Source organism: Archocentrus centrarchus, chromosome 5 (assembly GCF_007364275.1).
Source record: "Archocentrus centrarchus isolate MPI-CPG fArcCen1 chromosome 5, fArcCen1, whole genome shotgun sequence".
In the NCBI taxonomy this organism is placed as follows: domain Eukaryota; kingdom Metazoa; phylum Chordata; class Actinopteri; order Cichliformes; family Cichlidae; genus Archocentrus; species Archocentrus centrarchus.
The window spans coordinates 13,036,319-13,055,249 of NC_044350.1; the positions used below are offsets into that span (position 1 = coordinate 13,036,319).

General features: G+C 42.4%; 1 protein-coding gene across 4 annotated transcripts; it reads left to right on the forward strand.

Moving 5' to 3' along the window:
* The first annotated feature begins 397 nt into the window (after window positions 1-397).
* hipk1b (homeodomain interacting protein kinase 1b) lies at window positions 398-18,804 on the forward strand. Of its 4 annotated transcripts, none has more exons than XM_030730283.1 (18): window positions 398-730; window positions 7,993-8,723; window positions 9,083-9,274; window positions 9,363-9,544; window positions 9,692-9,815; window positions 10,263-10,382; window positions 10,549-10,635; window positions 10,750-10,934; window positions 11,030-11,180; window positions 11,255-11,441; window positions 11,648-11,766; window positions 12,922-13,056; window positions 14,072-14,232; window positions 14,660-14,725; window positions 15,208-15,375; window positions 15,604-15,818; window positions 15,914-16,026; window positions 17,127-18,804. In XM_030730283.1, exons 2-18 carry the CDS (start codon window positions 7,995-7,997, stop codon window positions 17,604-17,606), a joined length of 3,414 nt encoding a protein of 1,137 aa, XP_030586143.1. In that variant the 5' UTR covers window positions 398-730; window positions 7,993-7,994; the 3' UTR covers window positions 17,607-18,804. The 4 variants fall into 4 exon arrangements, with proteins under 4 accessions (XP_030586143.1, XP_030586144.1, XP_030586145.1 ...); XM_030730284.1 differs by having other exon boundaries at window positions 14,075-14,232; XM_030730285.1 differs by lacking the exon at window positions 12,922-13,056.
* The last annotated feature ends 127 nt before the right edge of the window (window positions 18,805-18,931 follow it).

Here is an 18,931-nt window from a genome sequence, read left to right on the forward strand (position 1 = left end):
TGTTGTCATGGACACCTCCTGCTTGGTAATTTCCCGTACTAAGTCATGTTCATTCATTCCGTTTTCCACTGTTCCAGGATCCGGGTAGCCCTTCATTTGTGGAATATTACAGCCGGAAAATTACTAGTATCTTCTGGTTACGTCACGCAAATGTCTTTTTACCGTAATCTGTCCTTTTTTCCCCCTCTTTCGTTTCACTTAATGTGTAAAAATGATCCCAAATATAGTTTGATACACATGCTTGACAACAGAGAACAGTTGTTGAGTACACTGTTATTGGCACAAGGTTTTTTTCTATTTGTTTATCTTGTTTAAAATACACACGAATAATGATGTCTATAAGGAATTGCTAGTCATTACGGTAATACTCGGAAATGACGTAAGATTCGCGGCTGTATAAGGACGTGGTTAGTTCCGGTGAAAAGTGGTTTTCGCTGCTTGAAGGCAGTCGGTTTTAAAGAGGGATTAATCATGTTTTAACTAACGCTTGTATAAATTTTAGGATTAGATGAACCTATTTACTGATACCATGAGAACCTTTCCCTTCTGGAGGTGCTGTGCTGTGAGGCCTTCTCCCGTTGCCGAGCTCACCATCGACCGAGGACACAATGCAGGCCTAGCCAGCATCTAAGGTTAACTAGCAGAAGCTAATCGGATCAGTGGCAGACTGCAGTGGGATTTAAACCTCGGACGAAGCCTGCGTTTCCAAGCTGTCATCACATCAAATCCGGTACGTTACAATTCACTTTGCATTCACGCTGTGTTCTGGGCACCTTGTCAGTGATTTAACCCCGCTATCTCGGGTAAGATGCTCTTTTTTTAAGCACCATACTGTCGGAAAGTGAAGGCGTTAGCGTGTTAGCATTAGCGAGTGAAGTAACGTTACCTTGTTGATTTGATCTTAAGTCTGACTTCTAGCAAAGTGACTGCGAAACGTTTAAGGAGTTTCTTTTTTTAGCAGCGATATGGCGATATTTCATAACAGTGGCTTGAACACAACAGTTGAAAAAAAACTTTGGTCAAAAGCGAAACCGTAGCTGAATAATTTGGTTGGGATCGGACCCGTTGGAGACGGCCACACTCCACCCTTAGCAGGGCAGTCCCAGGGATTTTTTTTTTTTTTTATGTTAGAACAAGGGGGCGAGTGAGAAACAGGTGAGGGGGCAGTAGCTATGGGAATCAGAAAAGTTAGTGGGAAATAGTGTTGGACGTTAGCTTCCAAAACACTGGGCGATTGTCAGAGTCGTGCAGTTCATTACTACAGGTCACAGGAGAAAGAAGACTGCACAGTAGTCTGGCTGTACGGGTGTATTCAAGAACACGTTTAATTTCACATTTCTGACATCAAAGAACTGAGTACTGTTTTAAAGTCATATTCTCCGTGTTACCTGTGTTATGAAACTTTTCCGTAAGCGCTTCGTTCCTTCACTGCGGTCTTTATCCTTACTTGCTATTTCGTTTCATTTTTGTTTCTGTCAGTTCACCTGACCCGGCTTACTGAGAAACACACACAGCTCGCAGTTATTTACGGTGATAGGTGAAAACATGCACTCTTAAATTCATTTGGAGTTATTTGCAATAAGAGAAGAGGAGCAGCACCCATTAAATGTGCTTATGTAAACACAAGTTAACATAAGTTTTCATTTCACTAAGAAGCAGATCTTTGTCAGTTTTTGAAACCAGAAGTTTGAAGATATTCCATAGGGTCATATAAGCTTAAATGTTATAATTACAGTTTCTTCTACAAAATTAAGTTGTTTTTGTTTGTTTGTTTTTTTTTTTTTTATGGGAAAAAAAAACAATTGAACAGTGTCTTGAATCCCATATTTGGCCATGTTACTGCTAATTATGATAATCATGGTAATTGCTAGGTAATTATGGTAATCAAAGTATTAAAGGTTTCACCACTGGGGGCAGTGTTTCATCAAAAGTTTTAGTGTCGTTGTCCTTGTCCTAAGACAGAGCAGTATTGGACCTAAGTAGTTCAGTGGATAGGGTTTTTGTTTGTGGTATTTTCACTTAAGATTTTTTTGGCACTGTGCTGAGGGGCAGCAGCTGCTTTTTTTTTCCCTTTTGTAATGATTTCAACAAAGGTAAGTTTTACCAGTCTGTTAGGTTTTTTTTTTTTTTTTTTTTTTTTTTTTTTTTTTGGTGCATTTCACTTTTGTCAGTGGAGAATCTTCCATTAGCTGATTCTGCAGTTCTGCCTGGAGAGGGCCCTGTAATCCTGGACAAGCCACGGTGGAAATGCCAGGGTTTCAGAGCTGGAGTTGTTCCAGTGATCATTATGGCGAATGAGGTATTTTGACAACAGTGTAGATCTTGGTGAGGTGATTAAGACATTGAGTGGAGATTAATGTGCTTTGTGGAGCATTGCAGCAACATGGTAGCACACTCATGCTTACCGGACCACTGTGTGGCTTAAGGACTTTTCGAGCAGATCGAGAGAGGTAAGAAGAAATATGGAGGGATTGAAAGGTCGTGCTACTCCGGACATGATACTGCAGCAGCAGGTTTCTGTGGTTGGAATATTGAACTGCTAGCTGTGGAATGCATCCGTATTACTTTCCGAGGTAATTCATCATTGCTGTCGGAATCCAGTTTCATCCAGCACACTCTTTGGGTTCCTCCATCAACTGGCAGAAAGGTCATCTCAGTGACTGTGGCTACAGTTATTGAATGGATACTGACTACCCTCTGCACCTCTTCCTGGACATGCAGCTCAATGCTTCTGGTTCCACAGGCAGATACAGGAAAGTCTTTACCACCTCATACAGTAATACAGGCGCATTTGTCCTACCCAAAAATTACACTGCGGAGGAAAAAAATACTAAATCTGTAACTTGCGTGCTTTTATTTTGAAGGCGCAACATAGCATCATGTCACTGCGCTCCCCCCGCCCCCTGGGTTAGTTTATGTTTAGGTTGCAGTACAACACCCCACTAGAGTTGGTGAAATGCTTCTCTATAGTGACCAATAAGTGAATTTTTTTTCTTTTTTAGTATAAAATGAGCCACCTTTAGGCTCAGGAGCTGTACCTCATCTCTGAAACCATTTTGTATGTTTAGAAGCAGCAATGCAGCACAGAGGAGACAGGAAAGAGAGGGTGGTACAGGGCTCGAGGCCAGGTTTTAAAATAAATGAAAACTTTTACTGTAAGGGTCAGGTGATGCTGTTAACAGAGCTGACAGCGCACGAGATGTGATGTATACATGTTAGGGCTGAGCAATAAATCAACAATATGTATTGCGATAGACACGTGATCAATATAGCATTTTTTTTATGCTTTGCTCAGAGTATTTACGGATTTGCCGAGTTTCCGATATGTGTCCCCCCCCAATAGTAAACTCAATCCTACGCCCTTGATTTCTTATTTTCGGTATGTGTTTGCTTGTTTCTGTTCACTTTTGTAAACTCATTGTTTGTTAGTTTTAGTTTATTTTGTGATCATGCCTATGAAATTAAGTAGTTTAGAATAGATATTTTAATACAAACACAATACTTCATGCCATGTAGACATTCCAGTCATAAAAACACCAAATGTTTAGTAAGGTGAAAAATCTGACCACATTGCCAAGGGATGAAATGATGTACAGCACTAGTATATTTTATATTAATGTTTGTAGGTATATAATATATAATGCACAATAATATTAAATAAAAAATATTAATTTTATTGTGTATTATCTGTAAAAACCTTAAAGAATGTTCTGGGTTCATACTTTCTGGTCAGCTGGGGCCTTTCTGTGGCATTTGTTTTCCCACTGTCCAGTGACGTGATGTTTAGGTTAATGCCTAAAGCCTGTCACTCTGTGACAGCTGGGATAGGAACCAGCCCTGTGATCCTACAGTGGAAAAGTGGATGCCTATGAGGCATTAAACATATAAATATTATATTGTTCTGTATCCACTGGGCATTTTGTTTAATATATAAAGCTACAATTTTTAATCTAAAACTGCTGTTGAGCAAACTGGCTGAAATCAATTAGGGTACCAAAATGGTGGCCACCTAACCTAAAACAAAGTTGTTGTTTAGGATTATTGAGGCATTTTAATTTTATGGGCAAAGAATACTGAAGAAAATATATATTTTTTGCTATATTATGTATAGTAACTGATGCAAGTACTGAAACATGCTTAAAGATATCTAGACTGGCCACAGTCTAGATATCTTTAATGATGGTTTTAACTGTTTGCATTTTACCTGGCTAGCTGTGACATGTATATATCAGTGGTGTATCTAAATGGCAAGTTTCTGAATGTCCTAATTAAAGAGTACATATTGAGTAAACTATGCATTTTGTATTAATTGACTTTAAACAATTGTAAAATGAATACTGTTTACAATGTATGCACTGTTATACTGTTATAAGCCATTACTACATGGCAAATATTGGCATGAACAGCTTTTGTCTTAACAGTCTAGAAGAAACTCAGCATGATCATTTTCCCCTTTATTCTGAGTTGTTTCCAGCAGTATAAAGCTAGTCAGATGTTTGTTCTTTTTTTTCCTTTTTGTTAATTTTCTTTACAAGCAAGCCAGCTTTTCTTTAGGGTTGCTTTCCATGTGCTTAAGCAATTGTTTGGTGTCCCATTGACTCAAATTCCTGTCCTTCCGCATCTGCCTCGCTATTGGTGTTTCCTCTTATTTCCATGCGGGGCTTTGGCAGTCTGGATTCCACATTGACTCACTACACCATCTTGTGGTACAAATAGGTATTACACAAGTTGGGTCCACACCTGGAATCTCAAAAGCCAAGTATACACCAATTAAGTGCAACATTACCTACTTACTTAACTACCTACTTAACTTGTGTTTGTCCCCTTTTCGCTACCAAAACAGCCCCGACCCATTGAGGCATGGACTTCACTAGACTTCTGAAGGTGTGCTGTGGTATCTGGCACCAACATGTTCACAACAGCTCCTGTAAGTTGTGAGGTGGGGCCTCCATGGATCGGACTTGTTTGTCCAGCACATTCCACAGATGCTAGTTTGAGATTTGGGGAATTTGGAGGCCAAGTCAACACCTCAAACTTGTTGTGCTCCTCAAAACCATTCCTGAACCATTTTTGCTTTGTGGCAGGGTGTATTGTCCCACTGAAAGAGGCCACAGCCATCAGGGAATACCATTTCCATGAAGAGGTGTACATGGTCATGGAACAATGCTTAGGTAGGTGGTATGTGTCAAAGTAACATCCACATGGATGGCTGGTCCCAAGGTTTCCCAGCAGAGCATTGCCCAAAGCATCACACTGCCTCCGCTGGTTTGCCTTCTTCCCATAGTGCATCCCCGTGCCAGGTGTTCTCAAGGAATGCGACTCACATGCACCCAGCCATCCACGTGATGTGAAGGAAAACGTGATTCCTCTGACCAGGCCACCTTCATCCATTGCCCGGTGGTCCAGCTCTGATTTCCATGTGCCCATTGTTGGTGTTTTCAGTAGGTGACCAGGGTTAGCATGGGCACCCTGACTGGTCTGCAGCTATGCAGCCCCATACACAACAAATGGAGATGCTCTGTGTATTCTGACACTTTTCTATCAGAATCAGCATTAACCTTTTCAGCAATTTGAACTACAATAGCTCATCTGTTTGTTTTTGGACCACACAGGCCAGCCTTCACTCCACACAGGTATTGCTGAACCTTCACAATCCATGACCCTGTTACTGGTTCACCACCGTTCCTTCCTTGGACCACTTTTGATAGATACTGACCACTGCAGACTGTGAGCACCCCACAAGAGTTGTTTTGGGGATGCTTTGTTCCAGTCTAGACATCACAATTTGGCCCTCATTAAACTCGCTCAAATCCTCACACTTGCCCATTTTTCTTGCTTCTAACATGTCGACTTGGAGGACAAAATGTTCACTTGCTTCCTATTCCACCCACTAAGAGGTACCATGATAAGATAATCAGTGTTGTCTGTTTCACCAGTCAGTGGTTGTCAGTTATGCTTGATTGGTGTATCTTAATTGTTTGTTCCCTTTCTGTTAGCATTAGTTAATTTTACTTCAAGTAGCTACTGACCTGAGGTCAGTCATCAGACAGTTCCTGAGATTGCTTCATACGCAGTCATGCCAACATGAGTTGGGGTTCAACTGGGTAATGGGTTGGGAATGAAAGGAGCCAGATCACTGGATGGAAATGAAAATTCTCAGCCTATAAAATTGAAAGACACCCCAAATCAAACTGACAAAATTATGCAACAGGTGAGTCGATTCTACTGAAACTTCATTGCACTAACTCAGAGATACTTAGTAATTTGTATGGCTCCCACATGCTTGTGTGCATGCTTGACAACATCGAGGCATGCTTCTAATGAGATGATGGATGGTGTCCTGGGGCATCTCCTTCCAGATCTGGACCAGGGGATCCACTGAGCTTCTGGACAGTCTGAAGTGCAAACTGGTGGCCTCAGATTGACTGAAACATGAGGTGTTCTATTGGATTTACAGACTGTCAGGCAAGTGCTGGAAGCCAGTTAGTGGTATCAGTTCTTTCATCCTCCAGGAACTGCCTGCATACTCTGGCCACATGAGGCCAGGAAGAATCAAGGATCCACTGCACCACCGTAGAGTCTGACAGTTGGTCCAAGGATTTCATCCTTCATACCTAATGGCAGTCAGGGTGTCATTGCTTACCCTGTAAAGATCTGTGCATCCCTCCATGGATATGCTTCCTCAGACGATCACTGAACCACCACCAAACCGGTTGGGCTGAATGATGTTACAGGCAGCATAACGTTCTCCACAGCTTCTCCAGACCCCCCTTTCATGTCTGCCACATGTGCTCAGGGTGAGCCTGCTCTCATCTGCAGACAGCACTCCACTGGGCTGGGCAGTGAGTACAGGGCCCAGTAGAGGATGTTGGGCCCTCAGGCCATCCTCAGGAACCCTATTTCTAATTGTTTGGTCATCATTCATTCACACCAGTGACCTGGAAGAGGTCATTTTGTAGCACTCTAGCAGTACTCACCTTGTTCCTCCTTGCACAAAGGAGCAGATATCGGCCCTGCTGATTTAAGGACCTTCTGGGTAACTGCCTGTCTCCTGGAATCTCCTCCATGCTCTTGAGACTGCTGGGAGATGCAGCAAACCTTCTGGCACTGGCATGTATTGATGTGCCATCATGGAGGAGCTGGACTACCTCTGTAACCTGTGTAGGACCCAAGTATTGCTTCAGTAGTGACACTGACCCTAGCCAAGAAAAGAAACGATGAGAGGAAAAATGTCAGTGGACTTTGTTTTTTTTTTTGTTTGTTTGTTTTTTTTGCTTCCAAGGAGCCAATTTCTTTGTCTTTTAATTGGTCTTTCTGAAGATCTTCCAAAGTGTTTTTTTTTTTTGTTTGTTTGTTTGTTTGTTTGTTTTGTCCCCCCCCCCCTTTTGAACATTGGCACTTGTTTTTTGTTTTTTTGTTTTTAGAAATCTGAATCATTCAATTGTAAATGAACAAGGCACTTAACTCAAGGGATGAACTGCTGCGGTTGATAACAACTTACCAAGGAACCAATTTAAAATTTTATCTTTGGGCATTTTACTAGCAGCCTGTCACAAAACCCATAAGTTCCCATTCCTTTAGTTGACGCTAGTACTTTTGCAACAAGGTGATTCCCAGAGTCATGTTGGCTGAAGATTTGGTGCATCTCGGCATGGTGTGTAATGCGTCCTTAAATTTAAGGAAACTGGACAAATGGAAGTTAAATTTTTTATTTTTAATATGCCTGCCACTTCTATCTACAGTAGAATACTTAAAGAAATTACAATAAAGCTTGACTAAGAGTTCAGGCTGTGTTGAAGAATAAAGGTGGTCATACTAAATATGGACTTCCAAGCTTGTTAGATTTGTTTTTGCCTTATATACTGTATTTCCATGCATGCTTGCATGTTTCAATAAACCGCTGCACCTATTTCCAATTATGGCAAAAAATCAAAATATTTAAGTTGTTTGGAGGTTTTGTTATGTATCTAATTGTCTTCAATTTCTTTACAGCTATGAGTTCCCAGCTACAGGTGTTCTCCCCTCCGTCCATCTCCTCCAGTGCCTTTTGCCGTGTCAAGAAGCTCAAGGTGGAAAGCAACGTTTGGGATGTGTCCACCACTGAGGCTTACAGCTCCATAGCAGGCCAGACAGCATACACGTTTACCCCAGCCATGGCTGTACCGCCGTTTGCGCCATCCCTGGTCTTCCCCCCCGCAGCGCCCGGCTCCAGGGGTCAAGTGGTGGTGCGGGCAGCTGATAGCACCGGCAGTCTTCCTCGTGGATCCAGTCGACGTGTCACTGAGCAGGCGACATCCTCCTCTTATGCTCACGAGACGTCCTCTGAAACTAGGGGGCACAGGCATGGGCAGAAGAGAAAGATGGAGGAGACAAGCAACGGTAGCGGAAGTGGCTGTGGAAGCGTTCAGATATTAGAAGAGCTCTCAGCTCCTGCAGCAACTTACTCCACCCGTACGGGTGGAGGTGGAGGCGGGGGCACAGGCCAGTCCATACCTCACTCGGCTCCAACCACCAAGAGCAGCAGCTCCAATGGTGAAGGGGATTATCAGCTTGTGCAGCATGAAATCCTCTGCTCCGTGTCGAGCAGCTATGAAGTGCTGGAGTTCCTGGGGAGGGGCACATTTGGACAAGTGGCCAAGTGCTGGAAGAGAGGAACCAATGAGATTGTAGCAATCAAGATTCTGAAAAACCATCCCTCATATGCTCGTCAGGGACAAATTGAGGTAAGCAGACAAAGTTTGTCTGTGTTTTAAATCATAATGGGGTCAAATGCCATTTTACACATTTCTAATAAAAGTGGACCGTATAAAAAGATACATGAAGTGCTATGTATGGGTATCTTACCTGCAGGTGTGCACTGATTGCTCTTCTTTATAGACCACTGAATTAAAATGCAGCTGATTTGTAGTGCTTGCATCCAGTAGCATTCAACAATTTAGAGGAAAATGGCTAAATGAAACATGTAACTACTGTAATTTTCCCATACACTGAGTCAAATTGCTGTTTACTGGACTTCATATGCACCAAGATGTGAACTAGCATTTATTTTTCATCTCATATTGAGTTGTTTATTTCTTGATAGGTGGGCATCCTGAACCGGCTGAGTGCAGAGAATGCAGACGAGTATAATTTTGTGCGTTCATATGAATGCTTCCAACACAAGGGTCACACCTGCTTGGTGTTTGAGATGCTTGAACAGAATTTATACGACTTTCTCAAGCAGAGCAAGTTCAGTCCGCTTCCCCTACGGCACATCCGGCCCATTCTGCAGCAGGTTGGCAAAACAGTAAAATGCAGGAAAAAATCCAGTGTTTGTTCCTTGTAATTCAGCCAGACTAATACTCATGTGCTCATGTCTTTAGGTGGCTACAGCACTAATGAAACTGAAGAGCCTGGGTTTAATTCATGCAGACTTGAAGCCTGAAAACATCATGTTGGTGGACCCCATTAGACAGCCCTACAGGGTGAAGGTCATCGACTTTGGATCTGCAAGTCATGTGTCCAAAGCAGTGTGCTCAACCTACTTACAGTCTCGCTACTACAGGTAAGTGGAGAGAAATGCAACTGTTTTGTCTGCCTTGCAGTCTTGCGCAGAAGAGTTGTAACCAATAGCCATGTTAATGTGACACAACTATGCAGCTCAGTTCTGTTCTGTCATTAATCATATATAAATCTTATCTTTGCCATTTAGAGCTCCAGAGATCATTTTGGGGCTGCCTTTCTGTGAGGCCATTGACATGTGGTCTCTAGGGTGTGTGATTGCTGAGCTGTTTCTGGGTTGGCCTTTGTATCCTGGAGCGTCCGAGTATGATCAGGTCAGTCATGTTAATGTTCCCAAGAACTTGCAAGCAATGCTCAGATGCCTAGGAAAGAGTTTCCTTTTTTTTTTTTTTTTTTTTTTTTTTTTTTAAAAAAAAGGTCTAGTTTTGTTTTAAGTTAAGCAATATGAGAGACTAAGCAAGACTACATGATTATGCCACCACCCTACTTCATAATAGAAGTGGCCTTTAGGTTTTGTCACATCAGACTGAGTAGTTTTTCTGCCATTAGGCAAATTACAGTTGACCTTTTAACCAAGAGAGGCTTCTAAGTAGCCCCACACTTCTAAATAAAGATATATCTAGTTTAAATAAATTCCCTAGCACAATAAACTGCAAAAAATTAAGTTGATTATAGTATAGTTTTGATTGTTTAACTCCACAGTACTTAAAACATATCTATTTCTTTGATTGTTTAATCTGAATGTCTTCTTCTGTGTCCAGATCCGTTACATTTCTCAGACTCAAGGCCTGCCTGCTGAGTACCTGCTGAGTGCCGGCACCAAGACTAGCCGCTTTTTCAATCGAGGCCCTGACTCTAGTTACCCACTCTGGAGGCTTAAGGTTAATATGAGTAAAATGAGTATCTAGTTCAGTAAGCTGTAAAGAGACTTGATGCTCCTTTTGATTTGATTACTTCATTTTAGTTTTCCACATTAAACCTGACTTAAGGTTTAGGAGAATGGTTATGTTATGAAACACAAACAGATATTTTGTGCTTCTTTACCAGACCCCAGCAGAGCATGAAATGGAGATGGGCATCAAATCCAAGGAGGCCAGAAAGTACATCTTCAACTGTCTGGATGACATGATGCAGGTAGATCACAAGAAGTTCATAATCCAGGAAATTAAATATACCATGAAGTGATTGCTTGACCACATCTTTTCTTTCTTTCTTTCTTTTTTTTTTTTTTTTTTTTAAATATACCAGGTCAACCTGTCTTCGCACTTAGAGGGGACGGACATGTTGGCTGAGAAAGCTGACAGGCGAGAGTTTATAGACCTTCTAAAGCGAATGCTTCGTCTGGATGCTGACAAACGAATCACACCTACAAAAACTCTGGGTCACCCCTTTGTCACCATGAGCCACCTCATGGATTATCCCCACAGCTCCCAGTAAGTGTGGGTGTGGTGAGATGCACGTTTGTCACTTTGGGTAAGTGTTTGTGTTAAATGTGTTTACCGAAACACTGGTACTCAATCCTCTCCAGTGTGAAGTCGTGCTTCCAGAATATGGAGATCTGCAAGCGCCGGAGCTCCTATGACAGCAGCAAATCCCTCTACTCTACCAATGCAGTCCCCAGTGCTGCAGCGGGCAACCTCACCGTGACCTTCAGTAGCCAACTTAACCAGCATAACCAGGTGTGATCCCTAAATTTTGACACACGTATGGGCCCATAATCCTGCTGGTATTAATGTTTTGTTGTTTTTAACAGGTGCCTTCTGCAGGAGGTGCGGTGCCTTTGCTGAACTACCAGCCAGCTTTGTACCAGCAGGCGACTATCAACATTCCTGGGCTGGCTCAACAGAGTGTCCCAATCCCAGCTCGTCCTGCTGGGCTGTGTAGCCAGACAGAACCCTTCCAGCAGACTCTCATCGTCTGTCCACCCTCCACTATTCAAGGTAAGGGATGCAGCTGAGTTCAAACTTTTTATTTGTATGTATTAAATAAAACTTAAATAAAAAAGAGGTTCAAACTTAAGAGTCAAAAAATATACTTTGTTTAGGTTGAGCAGTATTTTTCCCCCTTCCCCCTGTAATCATTCATTAATAAAAACATTGAGATGGTTATCATCGATATTTTGACTTCTTATTCAATTCTTTTCCAGGGCTACAGTCATCCAATAAGAGTTCGAGTTTCCCCGTGAGAGTAGAGAACTCTGTACCCATAGTACCTCAGAACCAATCTGCTCAGTCCTTGCAGATCCAGCCAAGTATGCTCACACAGGTAAGCATTTGTAAGATGTGCATATGTGTTGCAGTATTTGAAGAAGCAAATTCTTGTACAATATTTTTTTTTTTTTTCCCCCCATTGGTAACTTTGGTAACAAAAATATGCATCCTGTATATGACTGTTTTTGCCTGAGAACCTTTGTGTATTTTGTCCATTAAAGACTTGCCACAAACTTGGCAAGAGAGTGGGAGTGCATATATGGGCAGGTAGAAAGAAATGTCAGTGCTTCTTGACAATCATTTGCTAACTTTTCAGTATTTATTTTTATTTTTTTAAACGTGTAATTCTCCGTTTCTGCGTAATGATACGGTCTTTAACTGTGACCATTCGAGTGACAGCCGTGCATTCTGAATGGGTCGAACACTGAACACAGATACAGGCTAAATTCACATTTCCTGGAGGAAGAGTGGAGGTTAAGTTGCAAGTGGGATGGGGTTCTTCTGTGCATATATTCCGCAATTCATACAGAGCAGCATTTTTTGTTTGTTTTAAACAATCATCATTCAGTAACTTCAGCTCAAGGTTACTGAAAAAAATCTGGCAACATTTCTGTTACTAGCACCCAACTGGAGAGCACTGATGCCTTGTTTTGCTCCTTCATGGATATACTGGGTGCATTTAAAAGTTCTCCCTGTTGTTGGTTCCTTTCATTCCCCCTGCTTTTTGCTGCCACCAACTGCTGCCTGAAGTTTAGGGGTGGAGGAAGGTGGATTAGGTTCTTCAAAATGTTTTAGGGCATAAGATGTTAGCAACTTAAATGTGTGAGTGTTGTAATGACTTGAGGACTGGGTCGATACGATATCTTCTATTTGTTTTTCTGTTGATTGTGTGTCTACTTGAATTTGCTTTCAGAGCTGATTGGATCACCACTCTCGGCCAGGCCTCTTATTCCCAGTCGTTTTGATGTGGGAGGAAGGCCAGATGTGTAGTGAGACTCATCTGGCTCCAAAAGCTAGTTAATTTCTGTTTGCTAAAATGAGGAATAATTGCTGCACTTTGCAGAGGCCAGGTCTCCAGATGGCTAGTGGTGCCAATGTGCATCTCTTGTGCGGCTGAGTGTATCTGCTCTGCTCTTTTTATTATAATCTGTATCAGCCTTGAGGGGCGCTACTTTTCGTCATGACTTAACACTGCCCCTCCCTCCTCCAGGGTTCCTGCACACCCCTGATGGTGGCCACCCTGCACCCACCCCCAGCAGGCCTAGCCCCACAGTATTCCCTGCCTCTTGGGCTGGGCACTGGGGTGGGTCGGCCTACCCTCCTGGAGCACACAGCCACAGTGCTGGTAAAGGAACAATGACACCCCTGAAGAAAGACATGCACATGCACACTTCCTCTACCACTAACAATATCATCTCTCTCCTGCCCCGCTCTCCCTTTTTCTTTTCTTTGTTTTGTTTGCAAGTTTTCTGCTCCCCCTCTGCCACACGTTGTATGGGGCCCATCTTTCTTTTACACGTCATATTTCAGCATTGTCCCTCTTCACGTGTGGATTTGTCACTTTTCATAATCATGGTTGGTCGATGCTCAATTTTGTAAGAAAATCAGACTTTTTTTTGTGTGTGTGTGTTCTGACATCACCTTTAAACTATATTTTATAAATCCCCCTGCCCAGTTCAAAATTGACAAAATTTACACTGTATTTTTATTCTAAAGGACAGTTTCATTCCCCAGTCTTTCCCCATAGGTCTGCTGAGGGCATGGAGCGCATGTGTTGCTGAGTTGGTCTGCGCTTTGCTTGCAGCTTCTCTTGTCATGTCCTTCCTTGTTTTCAGCAGAAGGGGGTTGCAGCTACAAAGTCTTCTAAAACCCCATCTTGACAGCCCGTCTGACTCTGACACACACCTTTTTTTGTTTCAGCCCCAGAACATGTGGCATGCCTTTTCCCAAGACATATCATCAGCAGACTGTTTAGCAGCAGGGAACTAAACTAATCTCTTAAGTGTTTCTTCTTTAACAGGCCCCATGGTTCTGTGTATACTTGTCTTTATACCTGATCTGACAGTTTACAGTGCTTCATCATTTGTGCTTTGCATGATATCATCTTGTGGATTTGTTGCAGGGCAATGCTATAATTAAGGAATGGCTTGGGAAAGGTTGCTCGCTTATCTAGCTTTGCGCTTTTGCCTGTAGAAGAGATTGGCCATTGGCTTGCCTCTTTGTATTCAGTCTTTGGATTTTTATGTCCGCATGGCTCAATTTGTCTGGCCCATTCCAGCAATCAGATAATTTGTGTTCATCCATACATAACTTGTCTTCCATATTACACCTCCTCAAGTGTTTGTTGTTTTTTTTCTCAGCAGGCCTGGCCCACTGGTACCCAGCAGATCCTCATACCATCATCGTGGCAACAGGTCCCAGGTGTGGCCATCCACAGCTCTGCCCATCAGCCAAATGTCACTGAATCGCCCGTGGAAACGATTCACTCCGATGCAGCCGTGCAGCAGGGGCACAGCTGGCGGTGGGTCAACCAGCAACTGTTGAGGCACATCCCAGACACATGAAGACACTGTTTGATTGGTGTTTCTCAAATGTAAAGCAGGATTATTTAAAATGTAGTGTTTCAGGTTTTGGATTTTTTTATTTTTTTTTTTTTATCAACTTTCAATGATAGGTATAAACATTAAGATGTTTAAATAATATAAGTTGTAGCTTTATGTATCTAGTATCTCAAATATTGTAATTTTTCATAGATTCTTTTTTTATATGCAAATAATTTCATTCAGTTAACTAATTTTGGATAAGGCACTGCAAATGTTTTAATTGAATATCAAAATTAGAACTGGCTAATTTAATACTACATGTGAAATACTGCATTGAAAGGTAAACTGAATGGCAAATAATGAAGGCTAAACATCAGCAACTTGTTTGATCTTTTGCCCTAATAGGAGCATTACCAAAACCCAGCAGGAGAGGAAGAAGGTGAAAGCCAGACGTGGAGAGAACAGGAACAGGTTGGTGCAGTCCTGCTGTTTTTGTCAGATTTTATTTTCGGCGTCATGGTTGGGGTTTAAGCTACCCTGTCGTGGGGCAGATGGCTAAAGGGCCCATTATGGTCGCCACATTGGTTGTATCACTCATAAATGGTGACATCACCATAGCCCTTTAACCATTTATACCGGCACTGAGGGCGCAGGTACCCACTGCAGTGTTCTCCTAAAGGATATGTGTTGTCACTGACAAATCCTGTATCAGCATTGGTATAGTAGTAGAGGTTGAAACTGGAAGCAAAGAAATTGCCAAGTTGTCAGTAAACTTGGCAAAATAATTTTTTCAACTTTTTTTTTTTTTTTTTTCCCCTAAATTTTCTCAATTTTCCTCTTCTATGTGGTACGTTTTCTTTGTGTTGCCACAGATGAAACCACATCTGCACGAGGGGTGAACACGCCATCATTATTGATGGTGGTGGTGTTTATTTTATTTTTTTTCTCCCTAGGGTTGTATCTACTGCATCATTAGTCAGTAGTGGTGTGACTCCACCCAGCTCCAGTGCAGTGTTGTCACAGCCAATTGTGATCTCGGACACACCGAGCCCAGCAGTCAGCATCATCACGATTCACAGCGACACAGACACCGAGGATGAGCACAAGTTCCATCCTGCCAGGTGAGAACAAGATGCTCGTCTGCACTGAACACACTGTGGTGTGTTTTCTTTCTAAGGTCCCGTTCCAATATTTTAAGTTAAAAACTGACTGCTAGCACACACCTTCTGTGAGGCAAGGCCACTTTGAACCAGTAGGCACTAGTGTAACTTGATTAATTTAGAATGATTGATGATGATGCACTTGTTTTCCATATATGACAAATGAAACAACACTCACTTCCTTCACAGTCTTGGGATTAGCCAGCGCACCAATGTTATCAGCTGTGTGACCGTGCATGACTCGGACTCCTCTACAGCCAGCCCCCTGACTCCCCTACCACGCACACTTAATCCAGCAAGCACGATGTCATCTCGCCAGGCCAAGTCTCTGGCAGTAGTGGCACCTTCGGTCAAAACACAGGCATCTGAGAGAGCAGCAGAATCACGAGGACGCTTGGAGACTGGTGAGTCACCCGTGTGCTGCTGTGGTTTTAACTGTGAATTTAATTGAGTATGAAAGCAGCATAATTTTGTATTGCTTACTAATGTCAATCCTCAGTGAGTTACATCAAGCCTAAGAGGTCCTCTAACAGACAGCCCTGCAGTTCAGGGGATAGCGTGGAGCGTCTTGGACTGGTGCCAAGCCAGTCGCACCCTTTAAACCTCAGCCAGGTGAGGCTTGTTTTATCTCATTGACTTAACATCAACATGCAAACTAACTTGTAATATGAAATTCCATTGAGCAAGCTTGAATGTTACAATATGCTGAGACAACATGCAGCTTTCTTTGGAAACCTTTTTCAGTACAACAAATTAATTTGATGGCGGCCATGTGACAAAAAAACACTCCAGGGTTAAATATGTATGTTCATACTGCAGCTGTAAGTAAGCTTTCAAAGAATGTGTAGTGTTACAGGTTCTGACACTGGTACCGTTTTAAAGATACTAAAACAAATTTCCCTGGATTCTTAATTTCCTGTTAAAGGCTCAGGCATTTACTGTCCAATTTTACTGTTCCTCAGCAGAGTGCCCTCTGCTGAGGAAACACTGTAATGACATTAGAGTCTGAAAATGACATCAGACATAACTCTGAGCAGTTTGTTCATTTATTTGTTTTTGGATCCTAGCATGAATTTTGTTGTAACATTTGCAGTTGAACCATATGCAACAATTGAACAGCTGAGTTATGTTGCTAAATTTATTCAATTTAAGTCAGTGGTTCTCAAATCCAGGCCCTGTGGCCCGGTGTCCTGCAGGTTTTAGATGTGTCTCTGCTTCAACACACCTGAGTCAAATATAGAAGTCATTAGGAGGATTCTGGAGAACTCAACTGCATACTGAGGATGTAATTCAGCCATTTTATTCAGGTGTGTTGGATCAGGGACACATCTAAAACCTGCAGGACACCGGGCCACGAAGCCTGGATTTGAGAACCACTGATTTAAGTGGTAGTTTTGCTTTATGTGCACATTATGTCAGGCACCAGGAGTTTCCCCACCTTGTTGTTTTTGTACTCAAAGGTTTAAGATATGTTTTAACAAACTTAAAGCCATCTGTCAAATCCAAATGGAAAATTCTATGTACAAGTTAAACATGCACCTTTGTTTGTCATCTGGAGGCTGCAAGAAAAATAGAGTCAACCTGTTTGTACACTTATAAAAAAGAAACTGACTGTAAACTATAAGATATCAGGTGCAGAGGGTCTTCTGCATTTTCATTCTTGCATGTTTTACGCAGCATCTGATTCATTATTTATGTATTTCTGTTTAAAGGTTCAGTCAGTGGTTTCTTCATCTCAGGAGCGTTCGGGAAACTCTCACAGCGACTCATCTTTACGTCGCCAGCAGACGTTCCCACCGGCCGTCTCAGCCTCTCACTACAGCTTCTCCGAGGTGTCCGCCCTGGCGTCCGGCTCAGCCGCTGCCGCCGCCCCCAGCCTATACACCTACCCTGCCTCCACCGCCCTCTCCTCAGCTTCTCAGGCCACAGAGCAGCTGCTGGGCCGTGGTCACAGCAGCCACGGACACTCCCCCTCCGCTTATGCAGCAACGTACACCTCATCCTCCTCCTCCTCCAGGAGGGACTCGGCCAGTCGCAAGGACTCAGTGAGCACCCTGCTGCACGGCCTCCCCGCAGCCTACCAGCATCAGTTCGCCACTGGTTCACCTTACGTTAGTGTGACGCCCCGAGCCGAGGCTTACAGTGCCTACCAGCTAAGCCCCAGGCGCCTCGCGCAGTACCCATACTTATAGGGAGTCGTACACAAAGAAGGAGGGGGGGGAAAAAGTCTACTTCCCCACATAATATCACAAAGGGACATTTTAAACTGTAGAATAACTGTTGGTCACTTATTGTTTGCTGCTTTTAACTACAAGACAGCATTTCACCTCTAGCACATTAATATGCTCTTATGGACTCTTTTGGTGTTATTGAAATGGTCCTTGGTATTATTTGTTATGTATCCCCCACACACACTTTTTTTTTTTTTTAATTGTTTATGGTCCACATTTTATCCTGATGTATTATTATGGCGTTGTGGTAAATGTATTTTAGCTGTTTATCTCAAGGTTTTGTGTGAGAGAGATTTTCCTCCTGTCACAAGCTGCAACAAAACTTTAGGTGAGCTTTTAGACGCCGACTTGCCAGACCGGTGAAGCTGACAGTTTTTAATTACTTTTTTTTTCCTCCCCATGAGCCTTATTACGAAGTTTTCACACTAATCCACTGAGTCCCTGTTTTTAGTAACATTATAATAACTATACCTATGTTTGTTTACTCTCATATGTCTTTATGTTTAAATTATGTTGTAATGTCTGTGTGAAGTAAGGAGAGGAGGGTCCATGAAGACGTGGAATAAAAGAAGAGATGCAGTGAAAACTGGTGGATACATGTTAATTTAAGTGCACATGTGATTATTGTGTTAATGTAGTGACAGTGTTTATAGCCAGGATTGATCATGTCCTTATGCAATAGAAACTCTTTAAAAAAACAAACAAAAAAAATCTACAGTGACTGAGTGCTGAATGTATTTATGAAATTCAGAGTGGGATGTCCAATCTGAGAAATGATGTGAAAAGCTCTTGTTTTAAATTTAAAGAGGGGAAAATATTGTTCCTGCTTTCTCTCCTTGAAATCTCACATGGGCTGGAAAGACATGTGAATCCTGACTGTGTAATTCCTGCTATCATTAAAATGGGGTTTAAGGCCAGTTTCCTCCACTTCACCCCACCCCTCTTGTTTATATAGGGGAGGGGGGGAAACAGTCTTGTTTTCTCCCTTTGACACGCTGAAAATGCTTGCTAGGAGTTTGTAACAAGCTACACACTGTGCTACACAAAGACGGATGGATATAAATGTATGCAAACTGTTGCAGTTTAGCTTTCTCATGAATTGTCCTCTATCTCTGAAAAAGCTTACACTGCTATGGCCCCCCCCCCCCCCCCCCCCCCCCCCCCCCCCGACACACAGTTCAGTTCAGTTCAGAGGTGGCGCTGTCCTTCACACGTACAGCTTTTCCTTTGGAGAATGTCACTGTTTGAATTTTTAAAGGAGGTGAAATCTTTGATTTCCTAAGTTA